General features: G+C 50.3%; 1 protein-coding gene across 1 annotated transcript in view; it reads left to right on the top strand.

Annotated features, from left to right (window-relative positions):
* Nucleotides 1–2,676: 2,676 nt before the first annotated feature.
* COL6A1 (collagen type VI alpha 1 chain) overlaps nucleotides 2,677–23,557 on the top strand; it is a 70,917-nt gene continuing 50,036 nt past the window's right edge. Inside the window, exon 1 of the mRNA XM_073646772.1 lies at nucleotides 2,677–2,979. Within this exon, the coding sequence (XP_073502873.1) occupies nucleotides 2,802–2,979 (178 nt within the window). The 5' untranslated portion in view covers nucleotides 2,677–2,801. The remainder of the gene's footprint in view (nucleotides 2,980–23,557) is intronic.

The following is a 23,557-nucleotide window of genomic DNA, read 5'->3' as shown; positions in this document are numbered from 1 at the left end:
AACTAGTTGGAAGCCATCAAGTTGATAGTGTTGGTTCTATTAATTGTATTAGGTTTCTATATTTAGGTAATACTAAAACAGAGGGCAGCACAGCAGCTCAGTGGTTAGCACTGCAGCCTTGCAGCACTTTGGTCCTGGGTTCAAATCCCACCAAGGAAACATCTGCAAGGACTTTGTAAGTTCTCCCCGTGTTTGCATGGGTTACCTCTGGGTTCTCCAGTATCCTCCCACATTCCAAAGAAATACTGATAGGGAATGTAGATGGTGAGCCACAATGGGGACAGCGATTATAATGTCTGTAAAGCAATGTGGAATTAATGGCATTATATAAGTGAGTAAAATAAATAAATACTTTTCAGAATTCATTATTTTATTTAGCTGATCTTATCACTTATCTTTTTTCTTTTTTACAAATGCTTATAAAAGTAATAAAGATATATTATACAGGTCTTAGACATGAGATGTTTTGTGGAGATGATTTGTTGAAAAAGAAGGGACCTCCCAAAACTCTGCAGGCAGCAAATAAGGGAAGATGATGTGTAGTATTATCTCTATTATCTGTATGGAAATTCATTCTAATGTTGCAATTATTGATCGTGTATATAGATTTACGTGTATTTTCCATCTGATGCACAATTTATTATGATTGTAGAGTTTACTGTAACCGAACTGAACCGTATATAATTTATAATTATAATTCTAACACAACTATAACACAACCACTAAGACAATATATCAATTGAAATATGGTATCATTGCCATCATCTGTTTGTATTGAAAGGGGCACCTGGATGTCCAGAGCTTACGCCTCTTATCCTATATTTGATTTATTAACCCTATGAAAAAGCAGTTGTACAGGATGTGGCTTCAGTTCCAAGTTTAGTGAATAAAGCACCACTCCAGGGTTTTTATTTTTTACTCCTGGAGTGGTGCTACTAATGTATGTTTCCCGCACCTAGTGTTAAACTCACCTGCTGCTGTCTTCATCTGTTATCCGTGCTGCTCCGGTCGGTCTCCAGCAGGTTATGACCTGCCGGATATCTCCAGTGTTTGCTGGGCGATCCGGAAGTCGCTACTCAATGTAAGTCTACAAGGGCCAGAACAAGGCCAGAACTAGGCTCTCATAGACTTACATTGAGAAATTGTGATTGTTACCTCTGACTCCAGGTCAGTCAGAAGTTGGGGTCACAAGATGGCGGCGAGGGACCGGAACAACTCTGGGAAGAGCTGAAGACAGTGGCTTGCGAGTATAAGACTAGGGTCAGAGAAGTTACTTTAGTGGTACCACTCCAGAAGTGAAATTAAAAAAACAAAAAAACTCCGGAGTGGTGCTTTAAAAGGGTTAGTTTCAACATCACTAATGCTTACAATTGCAAAGTGCTTGAAAAAAAACAAGCAACTTTGCAATTTGCTTCTTATTAAAAATCCTTTCTGTTCTCAATTTTTAATTTTATTGTTTAATACTTATTGCCAACGTTACCGGCCACTACTGCAGTCTAGCAGTGGTATCCAAGCATAAGCAGTGCTTGCAAGCCCTTTTTAATAGAGTTTGTAAGCTCTGATCTAAAGTTGTCCAGTACGCCGCAGTGTGCATTCTAGTCAGCTTTAGTGCCCCTGCGCTCCACCTGCACTGCAGAGGTAAATCTGCCTCTGCTTGCAGCATCACATAGTTCAGCCTAGTGGTGCAACACTTTCGCTGGGTTAATCTGTCAGTCATCAGCAATGCATCACACCACAGCAAACAGGAATCTGCAAGGCAGAGGAGTGGCGCACTCTTTAAGATGAAACATGAGAACCAATCCTTTAAAGGGGTAGATTCGCCGGTGCTACGAGTAGACGGTCATGTGACCACAAGTATGTGATTTGCATACTCCTGGCCACATTCTGACTAGACTGTTTCCGACCTTGTTTAATACACATGCACAGGTCTTGTCGGCATGTGACAGCATGTATGCAAATCGCATACTTGCTTTCACGCGCCCACCACTACTGGCGCCAGCACTGGAGAATCCTCAGTGTGCAGGGTGTGCGATGCGAGGATACACAAGTCTGTAGTCACACAGAGGGACTGTAGACTTGTAGTTTAAAACTGGACAACCTCTTTAAACAACAGTAATTATTGCCCTTTGGGCACTTTACAAAATTATTATTTGGGCGCTGTATGGTACACCAAAAGGGAGGGGCAACACACCATCCAACCAAAAGCTGACCCTGTGCTTAGCTGAAGCCTCACACCCCAGTCAGTGAGTTCCTTGTTTTGTGACAAAAGAGCACAACAATGTAACACAATTTCTCCCTATCCGCAGTCCCAAATGTGATTGTTTGGAAAACACTTTAGTAATCTATTAATTAATAACAATGTTAATAATAGTCATACTAATGATAATGTAGCATTCACTCTTCTGTTATAGTAATGTGTCATTTTATGATTGTTATTTTGCTACTCCCTATAGAAAATCCAACTGGGTAACAGCTCTGGTATCATCCTCTGCCGGCCACAGTCTGCTCCTTAATGTCCCTAAAAATGCTCTACCCCCTCTCAGCATCAGCAGCCCCTATGTGCACAGAGATGTACTGTACAATTCCCCTGTAAATGTCACAATGAAACCTTGCCAGACTGACCCTCCTTTTTTACAAGGACCATCCTCTCTAAATTTGACTCCCCTCCCTGTGGAAGTGTGCTCTGCCCCTCTCTGAGCAGTGTGTGTGAGCTCTACATTCCCAGCAGCGGAGCACTCAGCAGCATTGTCAGGCACTAGCTGAACTGCCAGCTCCCTCCTGCCTGGGATACAGGGGGCACCATGAAGATGCTGAGGGGAGACCTCCCTCTGACCCTGCTGCACCTATACCTTTTGCTAGGAGGTGGCACAGCACAGCAGGGCACAGGTCAGGGCCCCATTAAGGAACCATCCCTGCCTGGCACTGGACCTGGTACCGAAATCTTCTTCCCACCACCAGAAATAAAATCTTCCTATCAAGGTAACATTACATGATGATTGACTTTCCAGTTCCTTCTGTTTATTCTTTCCATCTCAGACTCCTTATCCAGACCGCTTCTAATTATCATAAGAATTTAGCATTTGCAAACTCTAAGTAACATCTCGTTCCTATCATCACCAAATGCGGAGCTGAAATATTGGGGGAATCATAGGCTAGTAGTGTGTGCTGCAAATGATAGATATATGAAAAAGTGTCGGATTCTGGCTTCTTATATTTACTGTTCTTCTTCTTTTATAACTTTATATTTTCAGATATTTCGACTAAATGTTCATTTGCATTATGTTTCATCACAACCTGGATTATTTGGTGACAACATATTACCTTTTTGTTCTTGCCCTGCTTAAAGTTATCCGTAGATCGTGCAGAGGTATCATGTCCACCCATATCTGTACGACTGTAATTTTGGAGAAAAATAAGATAATATTTTTGGGCGGAGCAATTAAAACAGAGGCTTTGCCAAAACAGTGGGAGGAGACACCACAAAAGATACAATGGGGCAAATAATAGCCAATGACAATGTAGAAGTATAAACTGTATACTGTATATACTGGAAGAAATCAGTGGCATGCTATATTAAGCTAAAGGAATAGTTGCCTGTTTTTTTGCACTTTCCGTTCAAGGATGTGGATGTAGAATTAATTTACTCAATACCTTGTCAACTTTACAAAATTTCATGTAGTTTTAAATATTTAAACTTTACATGTATTTTTACAGTATGGACAATATCAGATTTGGGGTAAAATCCAAACTGCTTCTCCTCTCTATCACTATACATATTGGGTCAGTATGTATTTTCAGCCCACTATGTTGCATAAATAGTATAAACTGAAATCTTAAAACAAAAAATAATATATGTATTAATATAATGTAGAACAGTTTTATTATCCCATAAGAACCAGAATTTTGGCCTTGAGGAACAAAAACATTTTTTTTCTTCTTTTGCAGTTGTAACTTTTTTACGTTTTGTTCAAATATAAGTTGTATGAGTCAATGGGCCCGATTCATCATATGGGATTTATTGAAGTCAATTGTCTTCTTTTGTCTTGTTTCTTTCTTATTTGTCTTTTGTTATGTTTCTTTCTTGCCTTCTTTCCTTCTTATTTGTCTTTTTTCTTGTCTAGTCTCGCTATTTTTATTTGCGACAAATTCTTCAAAATGGAGCACGTGGTTCATGAATTTAAATCTAACAGAAATCTCTTAATTTATTTTTGGTTTTAATCAGTTTCGTTTTGTGACTTTTCACTATCACTACCAAAAGTCACAAATGCTTTTAAAAATTGCAAAAATGCGACAAATTGAACACTCCTAGAGTGAAGTCAGAGTGAAGACCGAAGTCAGATTTGCTAAAAAAAAAAAAAAAGATGACATTTGGTAAAAGTCTTATTTCATGAACCTGTCTAAAACATCTGGATAAGAAAAGATGTCAAGGTAAAATAGAAAAAAAAAGATTTAAAAAAGAAAAGCAACTTAAAAAGTGGTGCAAAACCTGTAGAGAATAAGGTGCTAATACTAAAGCCACTAAAATGGAGAAAATAACTCTAGAAAACTGGACTTTGTTTTTTTGCTAGAATATTGTACTTAATCAGGCCTTTCAGCTCTCCTGGTTTCTTGGGTGTCACCTGGATTTTATAACCAATCACCTGGTCACCTTTGCTGCTGACCCGGTGACTCAACAGACAGAAGACCTTGCTGTCTTGTTGAGTCATGCTTGTGCTTTGTAGTGCACAATCTGCAATCTACCTCAGATCTCATGAAGGACAGATAGACTATTATAGATCTCAGCCAATCAGCTCCTCTGCTCTGCTAATGTGAAATGCTGCCATCTAGTGGCCTCAGTTCCCACACTTTTTTTGTACCATTATGAGAAGGTAGCTGTCAGTGACTCGCCCCCAGGGCCGTGGGGTACTCGGCGGCCGGGCATTATGACTGCTTTTGGGGGAGATCACGGTGGCTGGCCCGGTCCGTGACCCAGGGCGGTCAGTGCAAAAAGGGGATATTTATAGGGGGATTTGTCGTGACGCCACCTGTGGTGTCTGGTGAGGATCACCAGCGCTGCGACAGTCCTCTGAGGCAGGTGTTAGGGCAGCTTGAGATGGAACTGCTCCCCACAGGTGGAGCAGGCCTCAGGGCAGTGGAAACGATGCAGGTTGCGCTGGGCGTTATGGTGCAGGGGGAGCGATAGCACAGCAGAAGTAACGGACAGAGACAGGGGATTTGCTTCATTACCTTTACTGGTGCTGTTGTTAGGTACGGTCCAGGGTACTCCAGGTGAAGGGCGCACTTTTGGACTCTCCCCAGTGAGCGGGTATAGGGCCTCCTGATCCGTTGCTGTCTCTGTGTATGTTCCTGGCCAGCCTGCAACTGAGCCTAGACTATGTGTCCTGCTTTTACTTCACCTGTTGCTCAGAAGTAGGACCTCTGGTTGGTAACCACTTTCCCTGGACGTCGGGGCCTTCGTGGTTCCTGTTCCTGTAGGTGTCTAGCTTCAGGTTTGCCAGGGACTTGTAGTCCTCCTGGGATTCAGGTTATCCCAACTGGGTGTGAAGGGTCCCTGTAGGCTCGGACCCGGTGTCCGGTTTGTATAACGGGGTGAGCTTACTAGGCTCCTCTGCCCCCTTAGCTCCACTCTCTTTTCCTCCTCGCCGTCGACCACACTCGGGGCCCTCACTACTCGGCAGCTGGCATGCTGCGTCTTCACCGCTCTCTGAGCGTCGGCACGCTCTCTGCTCACTCTGAGCTGTGTTCCTCTCTGATCACTGACTAAGACTTAACTTCTCACTAACACTGAGCTGCCTGTCTCCACCCTCCCTTTATATATCCCTAACGGGCTCCCTCTGCTGGTCTGAGGTGGTAGGGTGGAGATGTGTGAATGTGTGAGGGCCTCTTTGGAGAAGTCCATCCATGCACCCTTCTGGGTTCTGTGGCACCAATGCGCAGCAGGGCGCCACATTCCCCCCTAGTAAAACCCAGTACTCCTGGACTGAAGCATTTTTTTCAAAAACAGGTTAACAATAATAATAACAATTACAATAATAACAATATGGTTACAGCAAGTCCCGTAACATGGTGTCCTTTTCACCGAAAGTGGATGAGTAGCATGAGGGACCCGTCCAAAAACCCTCAATGTAGGCCCTGGGCGTGGCTGCAGGGCATAAGTTATCCAGGTGGTGGACCACGTCTTCGGCCACGCCAAACGGGTTTTTGTTCAGTGGTTACTTATAAGGCACTCCAGGGAGTGCAATTATGTACATGAATAGTTTTTGGGCTGCTCACAGTCCTCAGCCACAGAGTCTTTTATATATATATACCCTTACGGGTAACTAAATGCAATGCTAAGTGTCCATGTCACCTAAATTGTCCATTGTAAGGCAAAACACATCAATAATTAAATACATGAAAATTACACAAGAACAATATACCCCAGGGGCAACTATTTATACTATCAGAGTTTCTTTTTTTTTACTCTCTGTATCTGACAGGGGTCTGACCTTGCGTGCTACGTGTTGACCTACGTAGTACTGGGATGCGTGTGGTACTGGTGTTTGTACTACCTCCCATTCTGTCAGTTCTAGGTGTGGAGGAACTGCATGGCTGCCTTAACCTCCCTACGAGACTGGCAAGTGTACCATTGGCTGGGCCTCCTTGCTCTGCTCCAACCGGGGATCCTCCTTCCGGGGATTCTTCCTGAGCAGGCTCTTCTGGGGCACTTACAGGTTCTACTTGCTGTGGAGGATCTTCTGGCTGTTGGTAAAAGTGGATCACAGGTATTATCACTGCTCCTCCTAGTTGGGGCCAATCTGCCGGGAAATCTCCTAATTCAGTATGTATCACTGCTTCTTTAGGCTCCTCCGGTACGATGAGAGGCACTTCTTCCTGGGGCTTTAGCAGACCTGGACACAACTTCAGATGGTCTCTAGATACCGTTGCAGTCGTTCTTCCTCCGTCCTTGGTAATTAAACAGGTCTTCCTGTTATCAAATCTTGAATTTAACACAGTGTAGGGTTCCCTCTCCCACTGGTCATCAAGTTTGTGGTTTCTTCTTTTTCTCTTTAGCACAACTTCTCCAGGTGCTAAGGGTTCTGCTGGTGCACTCTTGTTGTACTGTGCTTCCTGCTTGTCTCTTACCCTATTCAGACTGTCTTCGACACAGGCCTGTACTCTCCTGTACTGCTCCTGTATCCCAGTCCTCAGTGGACATATCTGCTTCGGGTTCTACTACACCAAGCTCCAGGTCCATGGGCAACTTTCTGGGTCTTGCTCGCATGAGGTATGCTGGAGTACAATTGGTGGAACTCACAGGTATGTGGTTGTACAGATCTACCAGGTCAGGTAGCTTATCTGGCCACTGGTTTCTTTCTTCTAGCGGTAAGGTCTTCAACAGGCCAATGATGATGTTGTTCATCTTTTCACATAACCCATTGGTTTGGGAGTGGTACGGTGTAGTCTGGATCTCCTTACACCCGTACAGATGGCAGAACTCCTTGAACAATTTGGCTTCGAAGGCAGTGCCTTGATCTGTCAGCACCTGCTCCGGGTATCCATGGGGCCTGCAGAAGTATGCCTGAAACGTCTTCGCTGCAGTTTCTGCAGTCAGATCCTTGACGGGGGCGACCACCAGGAACCGGGAGTAGTGATCCACCATGGTCAGGGCATAGGAATAGCCTGACCTGCTGGGTGACAGCTTGACATGATCCAGGGCCACGATCTCCAAGGGTCGAGTTGTCTTGATGGGTTGCAGGGGTGCCTTCTGGCTGCTGTAGTCTTTTCTTCTGAGGCTACAGGGTCCACAATCCCGGCACCATCTCTCTATGGAACCACGCATTCCAGCCCAATAAAACAGACCTTTCAGCAGGGTTTCTAGCTTCTTTCAGCCAAAGTGCCCCGCTTGATCGTGGTAGGCCTCCAACACCATCTGGATGTCCGTCCTGGGCACTACGATATGCCATACCATCTCATGGGTCCTAGGGTTGACATACCTTCGGCACAGCTTCTCTCTATAGATGAACAGCCGGCTTCTCTCATTCCACAGTTGCTTGGCTTGTGGAGACGCATCCTTATCTAGGGAGGAACCTTCCTGGGTTATCAGTTCTTTGACACGGCTGACAACCGCTGTCCTGGGTCTCCTTCCAGCTGTGGTGAGGCAAAGGGTTTAACATCTTACCACGATCCCTCCTGGAGGCTCGTTGCTCGTGGACCACTCCATTACGGTGGAAGGCAGGTAGCTCAATCTCCTGCAGGTCATCCACTTCTTCTTCAGTGTCCGACTGGTGAGGCATCCTGGACAGGGCATCAGCGTTGGCATTCTTGCGGCCTGCCCGGTACTTAATGGTGAACTGATAGCTTGACAGCCGAGCCATCCATCGCTGTTCCATGGCTCCTAACTTGGCTGTCTCTAGATGAGTCAAGGGGTTATTATCAGTGTAGGCAGTGAACTTACTGGAGGCTAGGTAGTGCTTGAACCGCTCGGTGATGGCCCAGACCAGGGCCAGGAACTCCAACTTGAAGCTGCTATAGTTCTCTGGGTTCCTCTTGGTCGGGCGGAGCTTCCTGCTTGCATAGGCGATCACCTTCTCTCGGCCATTCTGCTTCTGACTTAACACAGCTCCTAATCCCTTGTTGCTGGCATCAGTGTACAGCAGGAACGGTTGGCTGTAGTCAGGGTAGGCTAGGATCTCTTCGCCGGTCAGGATCCCCTTCATCACCTCAAAGGATTCAGCTTGCTCCTTACCCCACTGGAACGGGGGGTTTCTGCCTCTCCCGGACTGTCCTCTACCAGGAGCTCTTGCAAAGGCGCCGCTTTCTTGGTGTAGTCCTTCACAAACCTCCGGTAATACCCGACTAGTCCCAGGAACTGACGTACCTCCTTGAGGCTCTTCAGCTTCGGCCATTTTTGGATGGTAGTGACCTTCTCCGGGTCCGGTGCTACTCCTTTGGGACTGACGATGTGCCCCAGGTACTGTACCTTTCGCTTGAGCAGGTGACACTTGGAGGGCTTCAGCTTCATCCCATACCGGGACAGCGACTCAAATACCTCTGCCAGGTGCTTCAAATGGTCCTCGTACGTTTTGCAGTACACTATCACGTCATCCAGGTATAGCAGCACAGTCTCGAAGTTGCGGTGTCCCAGGCAGCACTCCATCAATCTCTGGAACGTTCTGGGGGCGTTGCAGAGTCCAAACGGCATACTGTTGAACTCGCAGAGTCCCATCGGGGTAGTAAAGGCCGTCTTCTCCCGATCCTCCTCAGCAACAGCTACTTGCCAGTACCCACTAGTGAGGTCAAGGGTGGAGAAGTAATTTGCAGACTTTAATGCAGCCAAGGATTCCTCTATACGGGGCAAAGGGTATGCATCTTTGTGTGTTATGCGATTTACCTGTCTGTAATCTACACACATTCTCATGCTTCCGTCCTTTTTCCTGACTAGGACCAGGGGAGCTGCCCAGGGACTACAGCTATCCCTTACTACCCCTGCCTTCTTCATGTCGTGCAACATCTCCTTCGCCTTCTAGTAGTGTGCTGGTGGTATGGGCCTGTAACGTTCTTTGATGGGTGGATGGTCACCTGTGGGTATATGGTGTTGTACCCCTTTAATCCTCCCAAAGTCAAGTGGGTGTTTACTGAATACCTGCTCATATTCCTGAACCACCCGGTGTACACCCTGCTTCTGATGGGCAGGAGTGGTGTCTGTCCCAACATGAAGCTGTTGACACCAATCCTCCACCTGGGTTCCCGGGTCATTATCCTCCACTTCGTCTGGTGAGGTTAAGGACTCCGCCGTGTGTATGGAGTTGTTATCTACTGTGTACAGTTTGGCAACAGTGGCGTAGCGTGGTAATCTAATCTCGTCCTCCCCATAGTTTAGGAGGCGTACGGGCACCCTCCCATTGCGTACATCCACCACCCCTCTGGCAGTCAAGAGCGTAGGTCTATGCTCCGAGCTAAGGGGCTCTACTACCGCCTGGTAGCTCCGTCCTTTGAGACCTATTGCTGCTCTACACCAAATCAGCATCTCACTCATCGGGGGGATCACAATGGGTATCGGGTCTGTCACCCGTATATTACCAATTTCACCACCTGTTAGCTTTACCTGTTGCTGGTACATAAGGGCTTGGATCTCTTTCTGGAGCACCCTCCTCTGCCCTGGTCTGGCGGTGTCAGCCATCTGTTGGAGCAAGAATAACACTTCTCCCAAACAGTTGCTAACAATATTTGTGCCAAGTACCATATACAAGTCTGTATCATCAGGATTAGTCTCTACTACAATTAGTCTCTGGTCCTTCAGTTCCACTCTTCCCACCTTTACTGCCACATCCTTAACCTCGACTAGGTTAAGGGGGAGGCCATTAGAGGCATACACGGAAAGGTTTGCATCTGGCGGGTGAAGTTCGTCTATGGACCAGAACCTTTTGTAGAGGACATCAGGCATGATGGTTACCTGAGATCCTGTGTCCAGCAGGGCAGGTGTCGCGATGCCGTCCAGCACAATGGACAGGAAAGGTCTTCCTCCCACGAACCGGCGGTACCAGTTTGATGGGCCTGGTTGGTCTACTCCTGGGTGTTGGCCCTAGGCACCAGGGTTTTCTCTTTTAAAGGGCAGGTCCGCGTGGTGTGGCCTGCTTTATGGCAGCGGTAGCAGATGAAGTCTTCTGGAGGGCGCCGTTGGTCGTTGGTCCTCCCACGGGGTGGCGTTGTCTTCCTCTGGGGTGGCATTGTCCTCCTACGGGGTGGCAGTGTCCTCCTTCTTCTTCTCATCCAGGGGACATCCTCAGGGCTATCGGCTAGCAGGATCCTTCCTTCCGGCTCAGGCTCCCTCTGTAGCTGCAGGGTACTCATGACAGTGGCCAGGGTTTTACTTAACTGGCGCACTTCAGAGCGTAAGCTGTCCAGCTCGCTAGGGGGCACTGTTTGCATCCTTGTTTCAGAATGGAGGAGCAGTGGGTGCTGCGGGCACTGGGGTGGCCCCACCGTGGTAACGCTGGATAGCAGTGTCTGTTGTTTCCAGGGGCTGCAGGCCCTTTATAGCCATGTCCTTAAGGGTGTCAAAGGTGGCATCTGGATGGTCTAAGGCCCACCACCGTACAGTTCTGCTCTCCTCCTGGGACTTCAACCCCCGGATGAATTGTTCCGTCATCATTTTATCTTCCTCATGGATGCTGGCTGGACTAACCTGTTTCAGGGCCCGCAGGGCCTCCTGTAAGCTCCAGGCATAGTCCCGGATACTGTCCTCGGGTTTCTGGACACACTGGTAGAACCTCATCCGGAGATCTGTCTCAGTATGGTTTTCAAACGCTGTTTGCAATCTTTAATAGATGATGGACACTAATTCTTGGTCTGCGGCTGGCCAGGATCCAACTTCTCGCTCAACGGCACCAGTCAATTGTCCTAACACTACAGCGGCTCTCTGCTTGCCAGTCATAGAATACATATCCAGTATGCCGCATATTTTCCTCTTGAATCCGGACAGTGTGTCTGGCGTACCATTATACTGGGGGAACCACTTCGCTCCAGGGATATATGGCAGGGCCATAGGTATCAACGGAGTTACGACCCCTGCTGGTGGAGCGGCCGCTCTGGCCTGTGCGGCGCCGGGCGCAGGTTGGGCCTCACGAGCGCTAACCAGCGTTCCGGCGGCTTGCTGGTTGTCGGCCATGGTTGCTCCCCCCTAGTGAACTGGAGCCTACCTTCGTTTACCAGGTAGGCCGCAGCTCCGCGGGCGACGGCCTTCTTCCAGGACCTTGCGTCGCTCGAGTCTGACGTCAGAGCGTCCTCTGACTCCTTCCAGGACCTTACGCTTCCTGATTCGACGACAGGGGCGTGGCGTGTTCTGGGCTTCGCGCGCTTCCAGCAGTTACGCCCCTCTTCTTCCCGCACGGCAACAGGAAAAATGGCGGATATGGTGGAAAAAACCTCAGGAATGGCGGGAAAACTTCACCACAGTAAGGGTTACAGTCTCTTAAGGTTCACAGTACCCGGTGGCAATGGGCACGCAATCCCATTCGTGGCGCCAGGAGCTGGCTCGACCCCAGGGCCGTGGGGTACTCGGCAGCCGGGCCTTATGGCTGCTTTTGGGGGAGATCACGGTGGCTGGCCCGGTCTGTGACCCAGGGCGGTCAGTGCAAAAAGGGGATATTTATAGGGGGATTTGTCGTGACGCCACCTGTGGTGTCTGGTGAGGATCACCAGCGCTGCGACAGTCCTCTGAGGCAGGTGTTAGGGCAGCTTGAGATGGAATGGCTCCCCACAGGTGGAGCAGGCCTCAGGGCAGTGGAAACGATGCAGGTTGCGCTGGGCATTGTGGTGCAGGGGGAGCGATGGCACAGCAGAAGTAGCGGACAGAGACAGGGGATTTGCTTCATTACCTTTACTGGTGCTGTTGATAGGTACGGTCCAAGGTACTCCAGGTGAAGGGCGCACTTTTGGACTCTCCCCAGTGAGTGGGTATAGGGCCTCCTGATCCGTTGCTGTCTCTTTGTATGTTCCTGGCCAGCCTGCCACTGTTCCTAGACTATGTGTCCTGCTTTTACTTCACCTGTTGCTCAGAAGTAGGACCTCTGGTTGGTAACCACTTTACCCTGGACGTCGGGGCCTTCGTGGTTCTTGTTCCTGTACGTGTCTAGCTTCAGGTTTGCCAGGGACTTGTAGTCCTCCTGGGATTCCGGTTATCCCTACTGGGTGTAAAGGGTCCCTGTAGGCTCGGACCCGGTGTCCGGTTTGTATAACGGGGTGAGCTTACTAGGCTCCTCTGCCCCCTTAGCTCCACTCTCTTTTCCTCCTCGCCGTCGACCACACTCGGGGCCCTCACTACTCGGCAGCTGGCGTGCTGCGTCTTCACCGCTCTCTGAGCGTCGGCATGCTCTCTGCTCACTCTGAGCTGTGTTCCTCTCTGAACACTGACTGAGACTTAACTTCTCACTAACACTGAGCTGCCTGTCTCCACCCTCCCATTATATATCCCTAACGGGCTCCCTCTGCTGGTCTGAGGTGGTAGGGTGGAGATGTGTGAATGTGTGAGGGCCTCTTTGGAGAAGTCCATCCATGCACCCTTCTGGGTTCTGTGGCACCAATGCGCAGCAGGGCGCCACATCAGCAATGACACTGCTCCCCTTCACTTCTCTTACTACAGGGGTTAGAGGCCCCTAATTGTGTGTAAGTTAGGATCCCCTAATTATATGACTATATATGTCGTTTTGCAAAAATCGTGGTTGTGGAGTGATTATACTCGCCCCAACAATGAACCTGCAACCCAAAGAAGGTAAAGTTGTGGAATTATGTAAATCACAGGATGGATAGAGATGTTAATGACATGCAAATGATGGAAAAATGGAAACTATATGTTCAAAATATCTCAATTTATTCAGTATCAAGTATAAGCATCATGTACAGAAATCCCTCACTTATATGTATTGGCTGCTATCAATGTGGTTATTAAAGGTTATCTGAGGAATGTTCTGCCAGCCTCATCAAGATCCGCTGCTGGCTGCTCCCTTCGCAATTGCAAATCAATGACATTCCAGAGGTACACAATGGGAGACAAGTCTGGAGACGCTGCAGCCTATGGTAGCACGTTTAGGTCACACAGGCTGCTCTCGGTAGCACAAGCAACATGCGGCCTGGCGTTGTGGCGTTGTTGTGGTGCTCACACTCAATGCTGAATAAATTGAGATGTTTTGAAAATTTTGTTTCCTTTTTTCCATCATTTGCATATTATTAACATGTCTATCCATCTAGTGATTTCCATAATTCCACAACTTTCCTTTCTTGGTGTTGCAATTTTAATGTTGATGTATGTGTGCATGTCTGCTTACAACAATAGTACATGTATGCGTGCATCTATGTAGTTTGTGACTTGTGAACATGTATGTAATGAGTGGCCGCCTTATAGGGAGGGCATATGCTCTAATGCTTTAGGGCCTCCACAACCCAGGGGATCAATTGTGGTTTCCACCAAAACACCTCCCTTTAGACGCAAAAACAAAGTTAAAGGGGTATTCCCATCTCCAAGATTCTATCCCAATATGTAGTAGGTGTAATAATAATAATAATATTAGCAAATGCCTCCAATTAGAAATGTAGTATAGTATTTTTGATTCGCTATGCCACTTACCTCATGTGCAGGCAATACAGGACCTTAGGTATCCACGGTTACGACCACTAGCAGCTAGCTAACTAACTGTCACTTTATCAGTGGACGTAACCATGGATACCTAAGGTCCTGCAATGCCTGCACATGAGGAAAGAGAGATAGCGAATCAAAAATACTATACTACATTTCTAATTGTAGATATTTGCCAATATTATTATTACACCTGCTACATATTGGGATAGGATCTTGGAGATAGGAATACCTCTTTAATGTACTCAATTAATACTTTATGTAGTGATATTTTTCAGGGATATCAAGTCATCTGCTTTTAAGGGTTCCTCACCTGGGCACCAATGTAGTTTACCCTGACTGTGAATAAGGCACAGACACATGTCCACATTTTTTTCTGTTTGCTTTCCTTTGGCCTGCTCTGTCTGTAGCAGCACCGTAGATGTATTTTGGCCTTCTAGCACCCCCTTAACCATGCTCCTTTATAGAAGCCACACCCCATAAAGACCACTCCCATTTGACATACTGTAGAACACTGAGTATCAGTGTTAAGAGATTTCCTTGGTTGACCTTTCTGCATTATGTAGGTGTTAAGGGTAAAGTGATCCTACATGAATATATTCGGAAACTGTCTACATAACAATCTCCTTGGACAATTTACCACAATCGCATTGGAGATCTGTCAAGAGAATAAGACCTTTGTCAACGGAGTAATCAGGAATTTTATAAAATCACTGGATCGTCACCCTATACCACCGTGTCATTGGAGTAGGTGTAGTGCCGGCGTCCCTGCCCTCTGCTAGGCAGGGACGCTGCTCCTCTCACCGCTCTGCTCCGTGCCCGGCTTCCTCCCCCCGCTCTGCTGTCAGCGCGCGCTCCGTCCCGGCGTCCTCCTCCTGCTCTGCTCTCAGCGCGCGCTCCTTCCCGGCCCCTGTGCTTAGGGCGCGCGCGCGCGCGCTCCCCTCCTCTTAAAGGGGCCGCGCGCGCCGCCCTAAAGAGTCCCCGGCCAATGGCCGGAGGACTTCATCATATATAAGGCACCTCCTCCAAAATGGAGGTGCCCGAGCAATGTTGTTTGCACCTGTGTCTCACCTGTGCTTCAGCCCTCAGGTCCCGTTGCCAGTTACCTGCCAGTTTCCTGCCAGTTTCCTGCTAGTTACCTGCCAGTACCTGCCAGTTACCTGCCTGATTCCTGCCTGAATACTTGTTACCTGTCTGCCAGTCTGAGGTCCGACGGTCTGCCTTACTACTCCTGTCAGTCTGTCTAAAGGACCAGCCTGCCCGCTCACCTGGGAGCGCATATCAGCTACCTGCCTGCTTGCCTGAGGTCCGACGGTCTGCCTTACTACTCCGGTCAGTCTGTCTATGGACCAGCTTGCCCGCTCACCTGGGAGCGCTTCTCCGTTATCTGCCTGCTTGCCAGCCCGGAGGCTCCGTTGTCACGTGCTGTGACCACCAGCTACTCCAGACTCTTGCCCGCTCACCTGGGAGCGCATCTCCGTTACCTGCCTGCTTGCCAGCCCGGAGGTCCCGTTGTCACGTGCGGTGACCATCAGCTATTCCAGAGACTCTTGCCCGCTCACCTGGGAGCGCTTCTCCGTTACCTACCTGCCTGCCAGCCCGGAGGTTCCGCCGTCACGTGCCGTGACCACCTGCTATTCCAGAGACTCTCGCTTGCTCACCTGGGAGCACACATCTACCACCTGCCTGCTAGCCTACCCGGAGGCTCTGCCATCACAGGTCGTACCTACCCCTTACCCAGAGACTGCCCTGATCACTTGCCGTAACTCCCTGTCCGTTCACCCAGAGACTGCCACCCGCTCCCTTACAAGGGCCGCCCCCTTGTATAGTAGCTCAGAGGTTCCGCCTCCCGGACCCGTTACAGTCCGCCTCCCGGACCCGTTACAGTTTGCTCGGGCCATGGAACCCGGTGGCACCCAAGCTCCCTCGCTCTCGGACCTCGGTCTTGAACTGTCCCGTCAGAGGTCCCAACAGGAGGCCATCCTGGGTCACCTGCGGAATGTTAATACTCGCCTGAACACTCTGTCTGATCCACCAACAACCTCCGCCAGTGCCATATCTTGCAATCCGGCGGCTCCGCTGCTCACTAATACTATGGTATCCTACCCCGGACCCCGGCTTTCTGCACCTCCTCGCTTCGGAGGCGACCCCGTCCAGGCTCGGGGCTTCTTGAATCAGTGCACCCTGCATTTTGAACTTTTGTCCTACCAGTTTAACTCCGACCGGGCCAAAATTGCCTTCATCATGTCCCATCTCACCGGGGAGGCCCTGGCCTGGCTGAATCCTCTATGGGAGAGAGGAGACCCCCTGGTGTCCAACTTGCCTGCTTTTCTCACGGCTTTCCGGAAAATCTTCGACGAACCCGGACGGAAGACCTCATCTGCATCATCGTTGCTACGCCTCCGTCAGGGGAGTCTCACCGTGGGCCAATATGCCATACGGTTCCGTACCCTTGCCTCGGAGCTGGCCTGGGATAACGACGCTCTGGTTTCCGTCTTCTGGGAGGGTCTGTCCGGCCGTATTAAAGATGAACTTGCCGGTCGGGACATTCCTACCACTCTCGATGACTTAATAACTCTTGCCACCCGAATTGACCTACGGTTTCAGGAGCGTGCCAAAGAGGTCACCCGTGAGAGAAGGATTCCACGTTTAGCTCCTACTTTCCAGAAACCCGTCATTCCCTCCATCTCTCCCCAGGTACACTCTCCTGAGCCTATGCAGGTCGACCAGACCAAGATGGTCAAAACCCGTCAGGACTCACGCCGTGCCGAGGGGAGCTGCTTCTACTGTGGCAGTAAGGAGCACCGGATCCGTGCCTGCCCGGAGAGGTCGGGAGACGCCTGTGTCTAGGTTCGCTCAGAGAGGTCCACCTAGACAAGAATAAATCCTCTCCATCCCTGCTGTTGTCAGTTTCGATCATCTACGGGGAGAACCGTTATTTCGAACTAGCCCAACTTGACTCTGGAGCAGCCGGGAACCTTATTTCACAGTCCCTGGTTGAGAAATACCGCATCCCCACCAAACCTCTGGCTGTACCCTTGTCTGTCGCTGCCGTGGATGGGGGCCTCTTACCTCGCCCCATTCAACTCATCACCGAATCCATTACCCTGCAGGTGGGAATGCTGCATTCTGAAAGTATCTCCTTTCATGTTCTGCCTGGACTCTCTCACGCCCTCTTGCTAGGTCTGCCCTGGCTCCAGAGACATGCACCCGTGCTAGACTGGCAAACCGGAGAGGTCCTTCGCTGGGGACAAGACTGTCATAAAACCTGCCTGGTTCCCGTCCATCCCGTCCGTCCCTCTCCTACCCCAGCTAATCTACCTGGACTTCCGATTCCTTATTGGTCTTATGCAGATGTCTTTAATAAAAAGGAGGCAGAGACATTACCACCACATAGACCATACGACTGTCCCATCGATCTGCTACCCGGTACTACTCCTCCCCGTGGGCGTATCTATCCTTTATCCGCTGCTGAGACCCGGTCAATGTCCGAATATATTGAGGAGAATCTGGCCAGAGGATTCATCCGGAAATCTACCTCCCCGGCGGGAGCAGGCTTCTTTTTCGTCAAAAAGAAGGACGGCTCTCTCCGTCCCTGTATAGACTATAGAGGCCTAAACCTGATCACGGTGAAGAATAAGTACCCCCTTCCGCTCATTCCAGAATTATTTGATCGTCTGAGGGGGGCTAGGATCTTCACCAAACTGGACCTTCGTGGGGCGTACAACCTGGTTCGTATTCGTCAGGGGGATGAATGGAAGACGGCATTCAACACCCGGGACGGCCACTATGAATACCTGGTAATGCCCTTTGGTCTCTGTAACGCTCCTGCCGTCTTTCAAGAGTTGGTCAATGACATCTTCCGGGACCTTCTCTACTCCTGCGTAGTGGTGTACCTGGACGACATCTTGGTCTTCTCTCCGGATCTCCAGACTCACCGGAGGGACGTTCGTCAGGTCCTGCTCAGGCTAAGGCAGAACCATCTCTACGCTAAATTTGAGAAGTGCCTCTTTGAGCAGACCTCGCTTCCGTTTCTGGGCTACATTATCTCTCAGACCGGCCTTCAAATGGATCCTGAGAAACTGTCTGCCATCGAGAAATGGCCCCGACCGGAGGGGTTGAAGGCCATTCAGCGTTTCCTGGGCTTCGCCAACTACTACCGCCTCTTCATACCACAGTTCTCTTCCCAGACGGCCCCAATTTCTGCGCTCACCCGTAAAGGTACTAATCCCAAAGAGTGGCCACCCGAAGCAGAGGAGGCCTTTCTTTCCCTTAAACAGGCCTTCTCTTCCGCCCCGGTGCTGCATCGCCCAGATGGCAACAAGCAGTTCTTCCTGGAAGTTGACGCCTCCTCCTCTGGAGCCGGAGCGGTACTTACTCAAAAATCATCTTCCGGGAGGATGGTAACTTGTGGCTTCTTCTCTAAACTCTTCTCCTCCTCTGAGCGCAACTATTCCATAGGAGACCGAGAGTTATTGGCCATCAAACTGGCATTGGAGGAGTGGCGTTACCTGCTCGAGGGGGCTCTTCACCCGGTAATAATTTACACTGACCACAAGAACTTGGCTTACCTCCAGCATGCCCAGAGACTTAACCCGCGCCAAGCCCGGTGGTCCTTGTTTTTTGCTCGTTTTGATTTTGTCCTTCATTTTCGCCCGGCTGACAAAAACGTCAAGGCGGATGCCTTGTCTCGATCCTTTCTGGTGTCTGATCTCGAGGAGGATCCGAAACATATCATCGATCCCGCCAGAGTAATGCAGGTGGCTCCCGTGAGTCTAAATCGTCTTCCTCCTGGTAAGACGTTCGTACCAGTACCTGATCGGGAGAAGATTCTACACTGGGGTCATTCGTCTAAACTAGCTGGCCACGCCGGTCAGAAAAAGACCCTCCAGCTTATTACCCGGCACTACTGGTGGCCTAACCTGCACAAGGATGTAATAGACTTTGTTTCTGCCTGTGTGTCCTGCGCCTGCAACAAAGTTCCGAGACACCTGCCGGCCGGCCGCCTCCTACCTCTGCCAGTACCTGCTGCCCCCTGGCAGCATATAGCGATGGACTTCATTACTGATCTGCCCGTCTCTGCCGGTTGTACGGTCATTTGGGTGGTCGCTGACCGCTTCTCCAAGATGGCTCACTTCATTCCACTGCCAGGTCTTCCGTCTGCACCCGAGCTGGCTAAAGACTTTATCCGCCACATCTTCCGTCTTCATGGCCTGCCCCGTCACATCGTGTCGGATCGTGGGGTACAGTTCACTTCCCGTTTCTGGAGAGCCACTTGTAAATTGCTGGACGTCACCCTGGACTTCTCCTCCGCTTACCACCCACAGTCTAATGGTCAAGTGGAGCGGATCAATCAGAACCTGACCAGTTACCTTCGGCACTTAATGCCCACCATTCTGACTGGGTGGATCTCCTGCCATGGGCCGAATTCTCGTACAACAATCACGAGAGCGAGTCTTCCTCCAAATCCCCGTTTTTTGTAGTCTACGGTCAGCATCCTCGGATCCCGTTTCCCGTCTCCACCTCGGCGGACAATCCGGCTGTGGAATCTCTTGTTAACAAATTTTCCTCCATATGGGAGAGTACCCGGTCCGCACTCCTTCTGTCATCCGAGCGTATGAAAAGACACGCTGACAAAAAACGTCTGGACCCTCCTCAATTCCGCCCTGGGGATAAAGTCTGGCTCTCGTCCAAATATGTCCGGCTCAAGATCCCTTCCTATAAGTTAGGGCCTCGGTTCATCGGCCCACTGGAGGTCATCAGTCAGATCAACCCGGTGGCCTATAAATTGAAACTCCCGGCCAACTTACGGATCCCTAACTCCTTCCATGTGTCTCTCCTCAAACCTGTGGTACTTAACTCTTTTTCCAAGTCTACAGGTACGCCTCCTGCTCCGGTTTCTGCTGAGGACGAGTTTGAGGTAGAGAACATTCTTGCCACCAAAAGGGTAAGAGGAAAGACCTTTTTCCTGGTAGATTGGAAGGGGTTTGGTCCTGAGGAGAGAACGTGGGAGCCCCGGGAGAACATCCATGCCCCTCTCATCCTAGCTAAATTTCTGTCTGGCCTAAAAAAGGGGGGGCCTAAAGGGGGGGGTACTGTAGTGCCGGCGTCCCTGCCCTCTGCTAGGCAGGGACGCTGCTCCTCTCACCGCTCTGCTCCGTGCCCGGCTTCCTCCCCCCGCTCTGCTGTCAGCGCGCGCTCCGTCCCGGCGTCCTCCTCCTGCTCTGCTCTCAGCGCGCGCTCCTTCCCGGCCCCTGTGCTTAGGGCGCGCGCGCGCGCGCTCCCCTCCTCTTAAAGGGGCCGCGCGCGCCGCCCTAAAGAGTCCCCGGCCAATGGCCGGAGGACTTCATCATATATAAGGCACCTCCTCCAAAATGGAGGTGCCCGAGCAATGTTGTTTGCACCTGTGTCTCACCTGTGCTTCAGCCCTCAGGTCCCGTTGCCAGTTACCTGCCAGTTTCCTGCCAGTTTCCTGCTAGTTACCTGCCAGTACCTGCCAGTTACCTGCCTGATTCCTGCCTGAATACTTGTTACCTGTCTGCCAGTCTGAGGTCCGACGGTCTGCCTTACTACTCCTGTCAGTCTGTCTAAAGGACCAGCCTGCCCGCTCACCTGGGAGCGCATATCAGCTACCTGCCTGCTTGCCTGAGGTCCGACGGTCTGCCTTACTACTCCGGTCAGTCTGTCTATGGACCAGCTTGCCCGCTCACCTGGGAGCGCTTCTCCGTTATCTGCCTGCTTGCCAGCCCGGAGGCTCCGTTGTCACGTGCTGTGACCACCAGCTACTCCAGACTCTTGCCCGCTCACCTGGGAGCGCATCTCCGTTACCTGCCTGCTTGCCAGCCCGGAGGTCCCGTTGTCACGTGCGGTGACCATCAGCTATTCCAGAGACTCTTGCCCGCTCACCTGGGAGCGCTTCTCCGTTACCTACCTGCCTGCCAGCCCGGAGGTTCCGCCGTCACGTGCCGTGACCACCTGCTATTCCAGAGACTCTCGCTTGCTCACCTGGGAGCACACATCTACCACCTGCCTGCTAGCCTACCCGGAGGCTCTGCCATCACAGGTCGTACCTACCCCTTACCCAGAGACTGCCCTGATCACTTGCCGTAACTCCCTGTCCGTTCACCCAGAGACTGCCACCCGCTCCCTTACAAGGGCCGCCCCCTTGTATAGTAGCTCAGAGGTTCCGCCTCCCGGACCCGTTACAGTCCGCCTCCCGGACCCGTTACAGTAGGCCACTGGGATTGTATAGAGAACCCAAACTAATAGGAATGAAAACTAGGCCATTACAAATGGTGGTAAAAATACTAGATTATCAGGAATGGCCATCGTTCATAAATGATGTCAATTAATTTAAGGTATATTGCAGTTGTTGCTGATCCACCGATGTCTTCTGTGCGTTGAACAGTCTTTGCTGAACCAACCAAGTGTCATTTCATTGTTTACAGTTTCAGTCCGTTATGACCCAGTGATATTTTTAAGTCAAAATATTCAGATATTTCTAACCAGTTAGTAGTATAGTGTCTAAAACATCTTGTAATCCACTGATGTAGTGCCCAGTCTCTCGCTAAGTAACAATACTTTGTGGAGACAGCATTGGCCCAGTTGGTTTGGGCAATATTTTGATCATTTAGAATTTGTTGCTGCAGCCTGATGATCCAGTGGTTTTGACTTACAACACTGGCATTTTAAAAGTAATGTTATGCCCATTGACCCTAGTGATTAGAGGTGATTAAGTTGCCGTCTGTGACCCAGTCTGTTTTACGGGGTCTAAGAAGTAAAGTTTCTCCTTGTAGAGAGTGGCAAGTCAGCATGAGGAGACTTATAAGCCATGTAAGCCTGCTTTTCAGGAAAATTGAATATGCAAATAGTCTTTTCCGAGAGGAAGAGACCAGGAAATCTTGTGCCACTTATTGGATGTAGCAATCCTAGAAGTCAGTGTCGACACTTTAACGAGCATTGACATATGATTTAGGGCATAAATCCCAAAACACGTGTTCGCAAATGGAGTTTCTAGTTTGACTTTTAATCCTAAATCGTGCCAAGGATGATTAAAGGGTCAATATTGACTTTTAGGATCGCTACATCCAGTAGGTGGCACTAGAGTTCCTGTGAGTCTGTTCTAGTGATTTGGTGTGAATCCAGAAGTAGAGATCACCCATGGTGATCTAGGAGTTTATATTTAACTAGATGGAGGCCCGATTCTAACGTATCGGGTATTCTAGAATATGTATGCGGCCGACCGGGCGCAATGAGCAGAGCAGTGTTTAAATTTGGTCATCTCCCTGCTGCTTTGCCGCTGACCTCTGTGTAGAGCGGTGTTTAAATTTGGCGCCAAAATCGCTGATTGTTCGCGGCCGGCGGCCATGACCAATCAGCGAACCGTATTAGTGAGGACCGGGGCGCGGCGTTGTCTATGCGGGTACTTCCGCTGCGAGCAGCCGGGAGATGACCGGCTGCTCGCAGCAGAAGTATCCTGACCGGCGGCGCCGCTCCCCGGTCCTCCCTTCACACTTGCCTTCGGGAGATCAGCGGCCCTAGCCGCAGATCTCCCGACGGTAGCCGCATGGAGGTCAGCGGCGCCGCTGGTCGGGGTACTTATCCTGCGAGCAGCCGGGAGATGACCGGCTAGCGTCGGTCATCTCCCTGCTGCTTCGCCGCTGACCTCTGTGCAGAGCGGTGTTTAAATTTGGCGCCAATATCGCTGATTGGTCACGGCCAGCGGTCACGACCAATCAGCGAACCGTGTTAGTGAGGACCGGAGAGCATGTTTAAAGTTGGCGCCAAAATCGCTGATTGGTCCGCTCCCCGGTCCTCCCTCCGGTCCTCCCTTCACACTTGCCGTCGGGAGATCAGCGGCCCTAGCCGCTGATTTCCCGACTGTAGCTGCATGAAGGTCAGCGGCGCTGCCGGTCGGGGTACTTCTGCTGCGAGCAGCCAGAAGATGACCGGCTAGCGTTGGTCATCTCCCTGCTGCTTCGCCGCTGACCTCTGTGCAGAGCGGTGTTTAAATTTGGCGCCAATATCACTGATTGGTCGCGGCCAGTGGCCACGACCAATCAGCAGAGCGGTGTTTAAATTTGGCGCCAATATCGCTGATTGGTCGCGGCCGGCGGTCACAACAATCAGCGAACCGTGTTAGTGAGGACCGGAGAGCGTGTTTAAAGTTGGCGCCAAAGTCGCTGATTGGTCCGCTCCCCGGTCCTCCCTTCACACTTGCCGTCGGGAGATCAGCGGCCCTAGCCGCTGATTTCCCGGCTGTAGCTGCATGAAGGTCAGCGGCGCCGCCGGTCAGGGTACTTCTGCTGCGAGCAGCCGGAAGATGACCGGCTAGTGCCGGTCATCTCCCGGCTACATCGCCGCTGACCTCCATGCGGCAGATGAGCCGCTAATGGCCGCCATCTTTTTCTGAAATCCCGTGTCGCTGATTGGCCGCGGCTGGAC

This window comes from Phyllobates terribilis, unplaced genomic scaffold, assembly GCF_046119375.1.
Source record: "Phyllobates terribilis strain yellow unplaced genomic scaffold, ASM4611937v1 Scaffold_9__5_contigs__length_417890890, whole genome shotgun sequence".
Taxonomy (NCBI): domain Eukaryota; kingdom Metazoa; phylum Chordata; class Amphibia; order Anura; family Dendrobatidae; genus Phyllobates; species Phyllobates terribilis.
This window is presented reverse-complemented; position numbering and strand designations above follow the sequence as displayed.